Source organism: Pinus tabuliformis, chromosome 8 (genome assembly GCF_031772625.1).
Source record: "Pinus tabuliformis cultivar Carrire ecotype Pingquan chromosome 8, CPIR1, whole genome shotgun sequence".
Taxonomy (NCBI): Eukaryota; Viridiplantae; Streptophyta; class Pinopsida; order Pinales; family Pinaceae; genus Pinus; species Pinus tabuliformis.
In genome coordinates, this window is record NC_142294.1 from 1,084,394,268 (window position 1) to 1,084,408,615 (window position 14,348).

Here is a 14,348-nt window from a genome sequence, read left to right on the forward strand (position 1 = left end):
GAAATTACCTCCAAAACCCTAGGAGAGGGAAATGGACCTTACCAAGGCACAACTGAAGCATGAATAAGATGTAAAATGACCCAATGGAACTTGACATGATGATGACAACCCTCTGAATGATGATACGCTCAGCTGAATGATGACATGGACTACCATTTGGACAACTTTGAAAAGAGTGAAAACAAACCCTAGACCTAATGCCCAGTGACCAAATTTTGCTTGAAGACTCTTTGAAATGACAAAATTGACCTTGACACCTTAAAATCACTTTTTAAGAGCATATTTGATCACTGGAGGAAGGCTACAAAGGCTGACACTAACATTGGCTCCAATGGGGATGGTAGCTCCTTGGAGGTGCCAAGAACGACAGATCTTTGGGAGAGCAGACCAGTGCCTTCATCCATTGGGAAATGGAGTCAAAAACTCAAGCTGAAATGCATGACTGAAAATTGATTCACAAATGACTCATGACTCAACTAAAAACTGACGCGATACTTAAACACAACCGACAAACTGAAAATGATGCTCAAAGGGGGGCTTATTCATCACAACCTACTCTAACAGTTTCATTCATCACCTGATCAAGTGAAATGAAACAACCAGTGCAACCAAGTAAGTATTCCATCTGATGTTTGAATTTTCCGCAAGTGATCACTTATGAACAACAAGAGAGAACTACTGAAAGGCAACTCCCATGATAACTTAGAAACAGATCCGTTGAATGATATGAATTCTCTATCCGCCTCCAAAAACACTGCATAAGGATCTTGAAATTCAAGCACACTGGAACTTAGCTCATCCAATGGATTACTTCTCTTTTCCTCATACCATGAATGCAAACTTTGATCTGACCCTTGTGACGAGACCTCTGCTGAAAATGACAAAGAAACCGGCTGCCGGATCAAGTTTGTACCAATACACGTTTCAAGCTCACATATAGTCAATGGAGAAAGACTTTGACTGTAAACCTCATCCAAAACATCAGCTATTGGATCATGAAAAACTTGAAAAGACTGCTGCAAACCATTTTCTATTGGTTCCAATGTGATTACATGATTGCCTACTTGTTGCTCATTCTTCACTGAAGATGTACTATGCAAATTTCCCTTCAAAAGCTGAAATGATTCAAAACAGAAAGGTAGGGAACCTTCTTGTATCATTTGATCATATCTGTCAGCTTCCATGCCTTCATCTACAACTTGACAATCAATGGCATTCGGGGGCTGCAAAGCTGAATATGAGAAGTCTTGAACAAGGTTTTTATTGCCTTCAAGATGGTCCAGATCAAGACTTGTTGACAGCTGATTTCGGATTGCATGGAAATTGGCTCTAATGAACTGACATGAATCAAAGCAAAAAGGTAAAGATCCTTCACTTACTTCAAAATTTGTTGCACTTTCCTCGTCAATGTCATAGCTAATATGCATCGGTTGATCATTGTATTCGAGCCGCTGTAAGTGAACTTCTTCCGCCCACAAACTAGCTGCTGATTTGTCTGTAAGATTAGCTTATGTTTGGAGAACATAATCATCATCATACTGATCAAACTGAGGCAAATCATCAGTGTAAAACATATGATCAAGCATGCAGGTCATATCAACAGTTCTTTTTTTTCCAAGGTGATCTACAAAAAAATCATTATCAAATCTATGACAACTAGGATAAGAAACAAAATGTTTTGGAGCGGCCATTTGTTCTTCTTCAATCAACAAGCCATGAGCTTGAACATCATAATCATTCCTTGGGGTGATCCTTTGCATCATCTCTTCTACTGCACTTACCAAAATGTCAAGCTTCACCTCTAGAGATGTTGATTCGGCCGGATCTATGTTTTTCATCTCTTCTTCTTTAACCTTGCCCGTCGGATCAGCAGATGCGCCTCTACATTTATTGCACTGTTTTGCATCTCGTGAAGTGTTGCAATATCCCTTTCTCTCAGCTGAAACTCCATCTCCGAATCAAAGGCACCTGGATAGTGCAAGAGAGCAGATCTAGGAGTAGGCCTTATCTCAACTGGCATTGAATAATAAACTTGATTAAATCTGGCCAAAAACCGTTGTATTGTCTCCCCTGGTAGTCTTTTCAGCTGGTTATACTCTTCTACAATCAAGAAAAGGTTCTACCCGATCATCCTCCTGTCAAGAAAAACTTTGACGAACTGTCGGAAATCTGAGATGCTCGTATCAGGCAGGGCTCTGAACCAACTCTTCACTTTAGCTTGCAAAGAAAGAGCAAAAAGCCTTATACTAACATCTTCGCTATCAACTTCAAAAAGGTCTAGAAAAGACTCAAAATTCTGCACATGTTGCTCAGCGTTGACATTCTTACTTTCACCATCAAACCGCGGCAAGTATAGATCATAGTTTTTGGGGAAAGCATGGAGAACAGAAGGTAAAACAAGAGGTTTATACCGATCTGGAATTTTACAAGGTGTAGGGGTATGTACAACAGGTATAGAATCAGTCTTGGTCTCTTGAGGTTCGTCAGTTTTAAGACGGTCATCACAAGATTTAGAAGAAAGGTCTTGATCAAGCTCAAAGGTATGCAAATCTTTGGTATTTACCATCTTCAAAGGGAAGGGATCAAATGCAGGCCTGGGATCTTTTCTCAAGCATAGTATATTTTGCAAAGCCTTCTTTACATTCTCAGGAAAAGAGAAGAAATAATTTAGAACAAAAAACAAAATGTCTTGGATGCAATTCCCACTTGAATACCTGATCTGTCCATATTGTCCCTTCATGTTTCTGTTGGTCAGGATCATCCTCCAGTGGAGTCTTTAGATCTGATCTCAAAATTAATTTAGAGTCGCCAGGTGAATGATTTCAGCCTTGCCAGTGTCTGATCGTTCTCCACCATCAACAATCAGATCTGAACTTGATACATGTACTGGGGTAATTAACAAGTTAGATGTCACGTTTACAAGCTAGACTGGAGATTGACTGAAGCAGCGTTTATCTACTTGCGCTAATGCAAATCAAAAGCGTTTCGAAGGCTACCTGGCATAACTTCAGGCTCCGTCTGTAACTTATAAAACAAATGACATCAACAAGAAAACCATTTTCTTCCCCAGTATGGTCGCCACTATGTTTTCTCAAACACCCAAATGCGATTTTAGTGTACACACTTCCATTTTCCATGAAACTAAGGTTTTTTATTTTTAAAATGCAAAAAATGCAGTTTCAATGTACCCACTTCATTGTTTTCATTCAATTGAGTGCTCGAGTATGTTTTGGTTACAACAACAAAATCATCAACTATGTGGTAAGCATAAGTAAGTAATATTTGAACAACTGCTTGAGCTGACGAAAAAGGAAGGAAGCACATAAAAACCTGCAGATGATGAAGAAGAAGCAAAGCCTATTTCCAGAAAAGGCACTCCTAATAAAAATCAACCAATTCATCCATCCCTAAATGTAAATGATGCAGGAAACCCAAATCCATCTCAAGGAAAACAACACTATACATAATAAATTCGACATATTCCTTCCTCATTATTGTTGATGCTTCCACATAACATACCAATTTGTGGTATTGAGCAAGATAGTATCTGGAATCATAGCTTTGGAAGCAAAGCATCCCAGGTATGCTTCAAAGCTTGGCTTAGTCTTGTATAATTAGAAAATATTTCTATAGCTCATTTTGATTTTTGACTTTGGTGCAGGTGAATCTTAGGGAGTTAGCTTGAGCACAACTCCATACTTCATAGGCTCGCACATTCTTATCATGGTTTGATAGATTTTTGCTGGCCCTTGTGTGGTCCATATCAATATGCACGATAGTTCAGTTTCTGACCAATGTATTATGTTACTATTAACGAGCTTGAATCTTTTAGTGTTGGGGTGTTCAAGCAAATCTCTAGAAAATTTATGAGTTGATTTTAAATAAGCCCTAGGTTTTCTGGTAATAGTGTAGTTAAACATATCCACCCTTTGAGAGATCCATATCCAAATTGAAGATGGTGTAATTGTTGACTAACGTATTGGGTTCCTATCAATGAGTTTGGATAATTAACCATTGGGGAGTTCAAACTATTAGAATATATTGTCATCGATGGCAAAGGCAAGGAGGATTATGGGAGATTATTGCAAATGTTGTTAAAGGAGGTGTTCATTGATGTCAAGTATCGATACGTTGTCACTATCAAAGGTGTTGTTGGAATAAGGAGGATGTTGGACAAATAATGAAAAAGGTGTTGTCATTAGGTCATTAATTTCTCAGGTGTCAATGGTGTAGTATCTAGATCAAAGGTGATGGCAAAAGCAAAAAGATATTCCAAGAAGTATGAAGAACAACTCAAGCATGGAAAAGTTAAGGATGATTAAGGTGTAGACACTTTGAAGCCATTTCTGGTAGATAAGATAACCTCAAATGTAGTCATAACCCACTTAGATGGAAAGAGCTCGGAAAGATCTTTCCAGTGGTATATAGAAGTTCCAGGATGGCATCTTGGATCACAAATTATTCCCAATCAAAGTCAGGTACCCCAAAAGTCAAACTTGCAGAGTTAAAGTTTTAATAGGCCGAGTTAATATTTATACTCAAGGGTTTTATAATGAAAGATATTCTCAATTTTTAGAAATGAAAACTTAACTAATTTTTTCCTAAATAAAAAAATGAAATACTTCTTAATTAAATATTAAAGACTATTCTTGCTCCATATTCATGCTCCAAAATTTTTCTCAAAATATACTGTACAAATCTCTCACCTTGCCAAGAAATCTCATCTCATTAATTTATCCACCCTACCATATCTCAAGGATACTTATATTCTCCTATAACCCTTAAGATATAAATATTATATGAAAAAGTGGACAAACAATTTTTTTTTTTTCCTATGGAATTTGATACTTCCTACAACCAAAACATTATGTACTTCTCAAAGAGAGAAAATGAAAGATCCACAATTTGGACTTCTCTTCACACATTCTCTATATAAATAATACATTATTTTAACTGTCTAGCCATAATATAATGTGTTCCTCATGACCACCCGTCATCTAGTAATCATCCACAATGACGCATGTTACTAGATATAATTCATATGTTTTAATATTCACCCACCCACCTTATACTTGCTCTTTCCTTAATGTTTTACTCACCCACTTTCCAACTACTTTCCCCTCTAATATTTAAAATCACATATAGGGATGCACATTATATTATGTAATTTTAATTAAATATAATCTCTTTAAGTAGAAAATGAATGTTTCCCTTAATTTAAATGTTTTTAATATATTATTACCTTAATTTTCTCTACTAGCTACTTCTGTAATTATAAAACTAAATTTAATTTTACTCATAACTGTTTATCTATTTAAATGAATGTATTTTAGTTTATATGAATAATATTATCACTTAACTAAATTTGCCCGCAAGCATGCACACACACATTATATGAACATGATGTATACCTTTATGTTAGATTGGGGAATTGAACCAATAACAAGGGTGACTACATGGTCGCTATAACACTTGTACACACATATATCTACATGGAAAAAGAACCAAAATTTTGTGAGTTAGGCCTTGTTCACTCCATCCTATTTTATGATTTGAGAGAGACTTTAGTCCCCTAAAAAATAATGACATTATTCCCTTCTTGTGTAATCCTTAGTTCATAGCATAGCCTCACAATGTCATGTGACCTTGCAGGTTAGGATATGCTTGCTACTTCCCATATCCACATAAATGGAGATTCTAATGAGTAGGAATTATCTCCACTTCACCTGATTGCATACATGTAATGCCTTCTTCCTATAGTATTTAACCATATATAGCTAAGCTTACAATATTATCTCTTATTCCTAAATACACATAAAAACATAAAGCATTATCTAAATAATCAAAGCAACCCATATTCATATCTTCCATCATAGCATTTAAATTAAGATATCCATTTCCCTAATCTCAACTTGATTTTAAATATTTTAGCTTATTCTTAAATTCTATATCCTTATAACCACTCTTTAGAGAATACATAAATATCAATATAATTTTAAATATCACTCATTAAATCATGAATATCATCTCAAACATTTAATATAATGCAATCACTCATGTTATAAACTATTATATATATATATATATATATATATATATGATATAACCATCATTGCAAAATCGTAAATCTATATAAAAATGATAATTATTCCATTATATCCATCATCATAGCAAAATCATAAATCTATATAAAAAATAATAATTATTCCATGTAAATCTCAGCCGACAAATTAGATAAATTGAACATAACGTAGAGATAAAAAAAACGTAATAACTAATGAAATAAAGTACATAAACATTAATTAAACACATTTATATATTACAAAGTCAATAATATCATGTAATTTGATATATATATATTTTCTGTCATCTGAATGTTTCCAAATTTAGAACATAACTACCAAAAAGATTTTGTTTCACCAAGCAATTTTGTTATGTTTTTTGAATTTTTGAATAGATAATACATTTCACCGTAAAATATCAGGGCAAAGGTGATTGCACCATCAAGCTGGAAGAAGCATGGCCTTGTTGCTTTGGCGGTGATTGTTAGGGAAAGAGTTGCGAGCGATGGTATCTATGAACATACATTTCCAAAAACCGTAATCCACGAAACCCATTCAGCTAATCTAACCACTAATAGACTGAGTTTCAGAGTTGTTAGCTGGAGGTTTTCATGGCAATTATGATGGTGACGACGTTATACGTTGGCGCAATCGCAGCAGAAACAGAGATAAAGCCTGTATCCTTTATTTTTGGAGACTCTTTGTCAGATGTTGGAAACAACAATCACCTGCAGAGGAGTCTAGCGAAGTCCATTTATCCATGGTATGGAATTGACTTTGGTAACGGATTGCCCACAGGAAGATACACCAATGGCCGAACCATTTCTGATATAGTTGGTATTTCTTACTTCCCCTTTCACAATTCAATTGTTTCTTTTTCGAATAATTATTTGTATATTGGGCATTTACTAGGTATTGATGGATTGGGTGTTGCTAATTTTGCAGCTGAGAAAACAGGTTTGCCAATCCCAGCGCCGATCCTGTCTCCATCCACAGATGAGAACGTCGTGTTGAAACGAGGTGCCAACTATGCTTCGGGTGGAGGCGGCATTCTTAACGAAACAGGATCTCTTTTTGTAATAACCATTCCATACCCACTTCTCTGGTTTTCTTTTTTGTTAATTTTCCTTTTTTCCCATGCTAACTGTATACCCATGTAGATTCAACGACTGTGGCTGTGGAAGCAAATAGAGATGTTTCAAGGCACCAAGATGATCATTGCCAATAAAATCGGGCAAGAAAAAGCGGAGAAATTCTTTAATGAATCCGTGTATTTAATGTCCATTGGAAGCAACGACTACATCAACAATTATTTGCTCCCCGTCCAGGCTGATTCCTGGCAATTTGCTCCCGATGATTTCATAAATTATCTTATTTCCACATTACGCCAACAACTCACGGTGAGTTTTTCTCAACTATAAATTTCACTATCATAATCTAGTTTTCTAGTTTTTTCTTCAGCTTCATTGGTGGATTGAGGAGTATCTAATTTGTCAAATTCAACTGAGGGACATTTAATTTGTCAAAATCAATCAGGATAGCACTTAGCTTAGCTTAGGGCACACCAGCTCTAATCTAACTAGAATTTTTAACTAGTCTCTTCCCTTAAACACACCCGGAAATTTGATTAAATCACCTGATTATAAAAACACCCATCGTCAACCCGTAATGCTAATAAAACTTCAAAGGTATGGTTAATAATTAATCTTTTATATATAAAATGGCGCAGACACTACATCAATTAGGCGTACGCAAGTTGCTCTTCACAGGATTGGGACCTCTGGGTTGCATTCCACTGCAGCGGGTACTGACAACAGATGGTAGTTGCCAACAGAATCTCAACGAGTATGCCGTCAATTTTAATGCTGCCACTGGAAACCTCATCGCAGATCTAAATTCAAAACTGCCAGGAGCTCGCTTTGTCTTTGCCGATAGTTACACTTTCTTCACCAAACTTATAGAAAATCCCCAAGCTTATGGTGAGGATTCAATACATTCAAAACTTTATCATCAAATTACAGTATTTCTCATAGGTTTATTTTGGATTGGTGATTTTGGTTTTTATTAACGATAATTTACGTTTGCAGGGTTCGAAAATGGTGATACACCTTGCTGCAGTTTTGGAAGATACCGGCCCACATTAAGTTGCGTGGCCGCTGCAAAGCTGTGTCCAGACAGAACCAAATATTTGTTTTGGGATGAATACCATCCTAGTGATGCTGCCAATTTAGTTATTGCACAGAGTCTGATTTCTGCTATTAAAATGAATCATGGGAATTCTGCTCCATCGCCATCTCCTTCTCCATCAGCATTTTGAAAATAAATTTGTCTACATCTTCATTTTTTTTAGAGTACATGAATCTCCATCAGCATTTTGAAAATAAATTTGTCTACATCTTCATTTTTTTTTAGAGTACATGAATTTGTGTTTGTCTGCTACATATAGATGCATGTTACAAAAAGTGGCACCAGCTACGTCCATGCCAGAGGAAAGGGTAACTCTGTTCTATCTTTGCAATTCTGCAGCAATGGTGAATGACATTCGGTCGTTTTGCTTCTAATTATAAATTTAATATATTATTATTTTGTGATATTTCCATGGAAGTAAGGGTGGTTATATCACAAAATATCACAAAATACAAAATATTAGAGGTTTTTACATCTCTGTGTAATATAGGCGGATCAAGGGCGTGAAGGAAAGCCAAGGTCTCGGCAGTTTGAATAGCAATCTTCAAGCGAGTATTCCATGGCAATCCCTTGGGATTTTTGCGATCGCCATGAAGATGATCGGCCAGGGTGCCATTTGGGATAAATTCGTATACGAGCAGCAGCTCTGGACTGTCTAGAGGAGTGCAGCCATAAAGACGAACGACGTGTGGATGGTTCAAGGTCGAAAATATCTTCACCTCATGGATGAACTGCTCGAATCTCCTAGAGTTATCCTGATAAAGTCTCTTTACGGCCACAAGTCTTCCGCCCCAAAGTTTACCCAGATAGACCGACCCGAACCCTCCAACGCCAAGTTCGTTCTCCTTGTGGAAGCAATTTGTAGTCTGACGAAGTTCTTCGTAAGAGAATATTGGTAAATTGCCCATTTCGAGCTCACTCAAATCTCTAGGAAGAACGCCGTCAGGAGGAGGTTTTCTATTCTTCAGATAATATACCAAGAACATTCCCGCCGTAAGAGATTTATCTATCAATGCATTTATCGGAAAATACATTATAAGAGAATAACAGAAATCAACTCACGGCAGCGACAAAGGGGACAAACAGAAAAGGAAGAAATAATAAATTTACCTATTATTATAATGGCTTTCTTTCGAGGACCTGTAAACCAACCATAACTTGCATTTCTTGCATTTCCCTATATGACACCAAAGCATAACCATGGTTGTTTGTTTCATTTTGTTTTGTTTGTTTACTTTTTTGGGTGTTGTTATCTCTTCACATATTTGTTTTGTTTTGTTTTGTTTATTTGTTTTTTGGTGTTGTTATCTCTTCACATATCAGTGTTGTTTCTCAGTGCATGCGAATTACCATCTTAGATGAATATCTTGTTGAAGAATCTAGGCCAAATGTAGTTAATGAGATTCTTCTTAGCATTTTGTTTATTAGCATATTCTTTAATATTAGAGTGTGTCTTCTTTAGTTCATCAAATAATTACCAAAACAAAGAGACAAGAACACAAGATTTTGGCTTTCTTCGAGGACCAAATCCTCTCCCTATTGGAGAGGAAAACCCAAACAAAATTATTCTTATAAAAATTCCAATTGACGAATACCAAAACCATGACCCTTGACTTTTTATGCGACTCCAAGACCAAGACACCAATCCTCTTCTTTGTCGCAGTGAAGATCATCATCATTGCTGCACCATTGAGGCCATCACTACTGCACCACTGAGATATTTATTCTTGTTACACCATGACTGATTCTTCCTCGAGAGCTTCATCACTGCTACACCATGACCACTCCTTCATCGAGATCTTCATTCATAGGTATATATATATATGATAGTTGTATCGAGGTCTTCATCATGATCTTGATTTCATGTCTTGATTAATGCACTTAAATCTTCATTATGACCTTGTCTTCATTTGGATTATGACCGAGACCATGGTTGTCATTATGCTGAGATCTTGACGGCGTTTAATATGTTAAGAATGCATTACTCATGAGATCACAATTGTGTCGAGATAGCGAGTGTATTTTCTACATCCAATATGTCAAGACAATGATTGGTACTATGGTTTTTATCATCCCATCTATACCGAGACAATGACTATATTCTTGCACCGAGATCATCGTCATAGTTAGGCTAAGATTGTCACCATCGAGAAGGATGAGACAATAATCTGCTCACTGAAATTATCCACGAGATAGTGTCCTCCAGTAACGCGGATTAGATCCATGTACCCATTCAAGGGAATCCGAGTTACTTATCTAAAATGTTTGCACTCCTGTACTTGTCCTAGATTATAGAGGATCCGAGATTCTATTATGTACTTTTGCAAAGATTAGTAGGGTATGTATAATAGTTATGTCTCCATAATAAGCCGATATGATAGTGAATCGTTGTGTAATTTTATTTGAGCCGACATGATTACTCTTTATATTGTTTTGCTGGTCGACTTGTTTAAGAGGATTGTGCTTGTCTTGGAGGGTCGATCTAGACACTAGGTTGACTCATATACATTACATATATGTTCAAGAAGAGCTCTTTAACATTTTCTTTGACTCTTTGGCTTTCCTATAGCACTTCAACATGTGCTAGAACTATGTAATGAGCAAGAAAATCATTTTATATTTTACAAAAATAATATTTCTTTTCTTTTACAAGTTCAAAGATCAAAATTACATTTATGAAAACCGAACCTAGTTACATTTTCTTCAACATATCCTCCTCGACTCTTTTTTCTCCATCAACCCCCTTGGGGCCATTGCATGTTGACAACACCATGCAAATCATAAGAAAAGACAGAGGGGGTATGGATTTGTCCTCCATTTAGGAAGCCCATACTCCACCTTCCTGCTTGCCATGTAGACCATTAAAACCCAGTGGGAAGGCTGGTGATCATTAATGAACAACCTTGTCCTAACCAGTTTCTGAAGCAACTCCTCCTCAAAACTTTTGAATCTGTGTCCATTCCTCTCATCAAGTCATTATGTTTACATTTACACAATATTTACCTGAATTACAATGCATAAAAATAATTATAAGAGGGATTAACAAAAAGGGTTGTCACAAAAACACTTTGTAAAAAGTAAAGATTCTTTGAGGTTCATTTCAAAAGATTGAAATGGAGGTGATAATTTTTTAATAGAAAGTGAATTTTTTTAGTGCGAATAGCTTCAATACATAATAAAAGACTTGCAAAAGCATTGTAAAGAAAATGAGAGTTTTTTTTGGCAATAATCAAAAGATGGCATTTCCTCATGTAAAATGGAATATCATATCAATGTAATTATACGAGATAAATAAGAATGTGTAATATACTTTGTGTTAGTGTTATTTTGATGTTTGCAATACTACAATTCTAAAAGTCACGACATTTTAATCACTCGCTTAGTGTGCATGATTGATAGTACTTGACACTCAAGGTGACATAAAAATGAAGCAAACCTAAGATAAAAGGATTAATGCAAATGAGCGAGTACAAGTGAGTGTGATAAATATGTGTAAGGAGAGAAGTGTTTGCAATATGCATAATAAAAAGATTTGTAAGAGTATAATCATGAACTTCAAAATCAAATTAAAGCAATTGACTGAGACTTACAATAGAAATAAAACATCATTAATCACATAGTTGATATACTACATTTGGAAAATGATATTTGAAGTGATCAAGGTAAGAAGAGATGATTGATTGATTGATGCACTTTAAATAAAGTTAAGATAAAAGTAAGATTAACTTGATGATATGCTAGATGCAACATGCACTTTAAATAAAGTTAAGATAAAAGTAAGATTAACTTGATGATATGCTAGATGCAACATCTACAACTCAGATGGATTCAATTTGTGATAAAGAAGACCTCATACAAAAAGCCAATCCATCTTCCAATTCTACTCACTCACCATCTCCATCGCTATATCCGTTTCCATCTCTATCTCTATCGCCATCGCTATCTTCGTCTCCATCTCCATCTTGACAGTACATTTGTCTCCGTTTTATTCATGCAGATATATATATTACAAAAACGGGCACGGGCTACCCATGCCGGAGGAAAGTGTTAGTTACCTTAGTTTGTACTATTGACTTACAGTCAAACTTTCAGCTTCTAATTATAGAAATTTAGTACTATTGTTTTCTGACATTTTTTGAGAGGAAGTAATGGTGGCTTTACTACTATTGTTTTTTGCAATGGTGGCTTGACTACTATCGTTTTCTGACATTTTTTGCGAGTAAGTAACGATTTTTTTGAAGTAATGGTGGCTTGAGTACTTTTGTTTTCTGGCATTTTTTTGCAAGGAAGTAATGATTGCTTGAGTACTATTGTTTTCTGACATTTTTGCGAGGAAGTAACGATTTTTTTTGCAAGGAAGTAATGGTGGCTTGAGCACCTTGTTGATCTTAACAATACAAGAAAGGATGTGGATCGCAATTTTAAAATCTGAAAATCCAGACTATAGAGTAATTGTTATCCAGGGTGCAATAGCTTCAATAGCATCTCTGAAAATTTAGTCCATCAAATAGCTATAGGCAGTAGAGTTAGTTTAAACTGGCAGGCTACGTTACGTTAGGATGATTCATTGCCTTTCCATTCTATTTATTTAATATAATATTAAATTATTTCCAGATAATAAACTAATAATAAAAGTAATCGAGGGATCATTAAACTCACTTCTATGATGCTTAGTTCAGGATGCTTATTGCCATTCTATTTATTTAATATAATATTAAATTATCAGTTAATAAACTAATAAAAGTAATCCAGAGATCATTAAACTCACTTCTATGATGCTTAGTTCAGCATGCTTATTGCGGTGCTCAAGCAATAGATTTTCTAAAAAGTTTGTACTTAAAAATTAAAATGTAGTATTTAAAAATTATTAGATAGATTTGCGTAATACAACCTATAATATTTAATATAAAAAATAAATATGTATTTTGTAATATTATTAAAAAAATTATTTTTCAAATATTTCATTGCATTAATATAAGGGTTTTATTGTAACTTTTGCACAATATAATCCATGTTTATAATTACTTCACATATTTTATGTCATAATTTATGGATATAGTTATAATATTTATAATAGTGATTTTTACTAGATAGATTTGTATAATATAACATATAATATTTAATATAAAAATTAAATATTTATTTTTCAATATTATTAAAAAAATTATTTTTCAAACATTTTATTGCACCAACATGAAGGTCTTATTGCAACTTTTGCACAATATAATGCAAGTTTATAAGTAGCTCACATATTTTATGCCATAATTTATGGACATGGTTATAATATTCATAATAGTGATTTTTTATTCTTAATCTTTACAAGAAAACTATCTACAAATAAAATCTTTTACTCATATTTTTTTATCATCACTTACTTCCCACTATATTTTAGGAAGTGTTTGCATAAAAATGGATAGGAATAAGATGAAAGTTGTCTTTAAATGAGACTAAAATCCTTTAGCCATATTTAAGTAAATAACATATTTACCATCACTTACTTCCCACTATATTTTAAGCAAGTGTTTGCATAATAAATTGATAGGAATAAGATGAAAGTTGTCTTGAAGTGATTTCTTGGAGGTGTTGTTTAATGGGGCACTTCAATTGTGCAGAGTTCATCGGTCAAACTTGTGATTTCAATCATCCCTGCCAGATTATAGACAAATTAGATCAGTTTGAGTTCACCAATCAAACTTGTGATTTCAATGAATCGCTTTTCAGAAAGTCACAATTAAAGAAGACAACTCAAATAAGGTGCATATAAATATACTTCGCACCAACTACTACCAACCATTATCTATGTTTTCATCATACTTATGTAGGAGAAAAACTATAAATGTGTAGACTTACTAATGGTTACTACCCACCAAAACTTATAAGTCTTTGTACTCGTTCTTGCCAAAAAATGATTATAAGATTTGACTTTTCTATTGATCACTATTAATTTAATATTGATCAATATAAGATATAATCTTTTATCCCAAAAAATTACCTTAATTAATCTACTTCCTATTAGAGAAATAAGAAATCATATATATATTTTCACATATTTCAAAATTTTAAAACAAAATCTCTTTGTTCTACTTTTTAAATATTGCT

General features: G+C 34.5%; 1 protein-coding gene across 1 annotated transcript; it reads left to right on the top strand.

Moving 5' to 3' along the window:
- Window positions 1–6,673: 6,673 nt before the first annotated feature.
- Window positions 6,674–12,215, top strand: LOC149239103 (GDSL esterase/lipase At1g74460-like). The gene is made up of 6 exons (XM_089369755.1): window positions 6,674–6,899; window positions 7,008–7,138; window positions 7,223–7,462; window positions 7,792–8,041; window positions 8,150–8,360; window positions 12,179–12,215. Exons 1-6 carry the CDS (start codon window positions 6,674–6,676, stop codon window positions 12,213–12,215), a joined length of 1,095 nt encoding a protein of 364 aa, XP_089225881.1.
- Window positions 12,216–14,348: the final 2,133 nt, after the last annotated feature.

What these genes read in the sequence shown, in the direction of transcription:
- LOC149239103 (XM_089369755.1), top strand. Translation starts at nt 6,674, where the DNA reads ATGGCAATTATGATGGTGACGACGTTATACGTTGGCGCAATCGCAGCA. An exon ending in CATTACGCCAACAACTCACG is followed by an intron (nt 7,463 to 7,791) that starts GTGAGTTTTTCT and finishes AAAATGGCGCAG; the next exon opens with ACACTACATCAATTAGGCGT. An exon ending in AGAAAATCCCCAAGCTTATG is followed by an intron (nt 8,042 to 8,149) that starts GTGAGGATTCAA and finishes TTACGTTTGCAG; the next exon opens with GGTTCGAAAATGGTGATACA.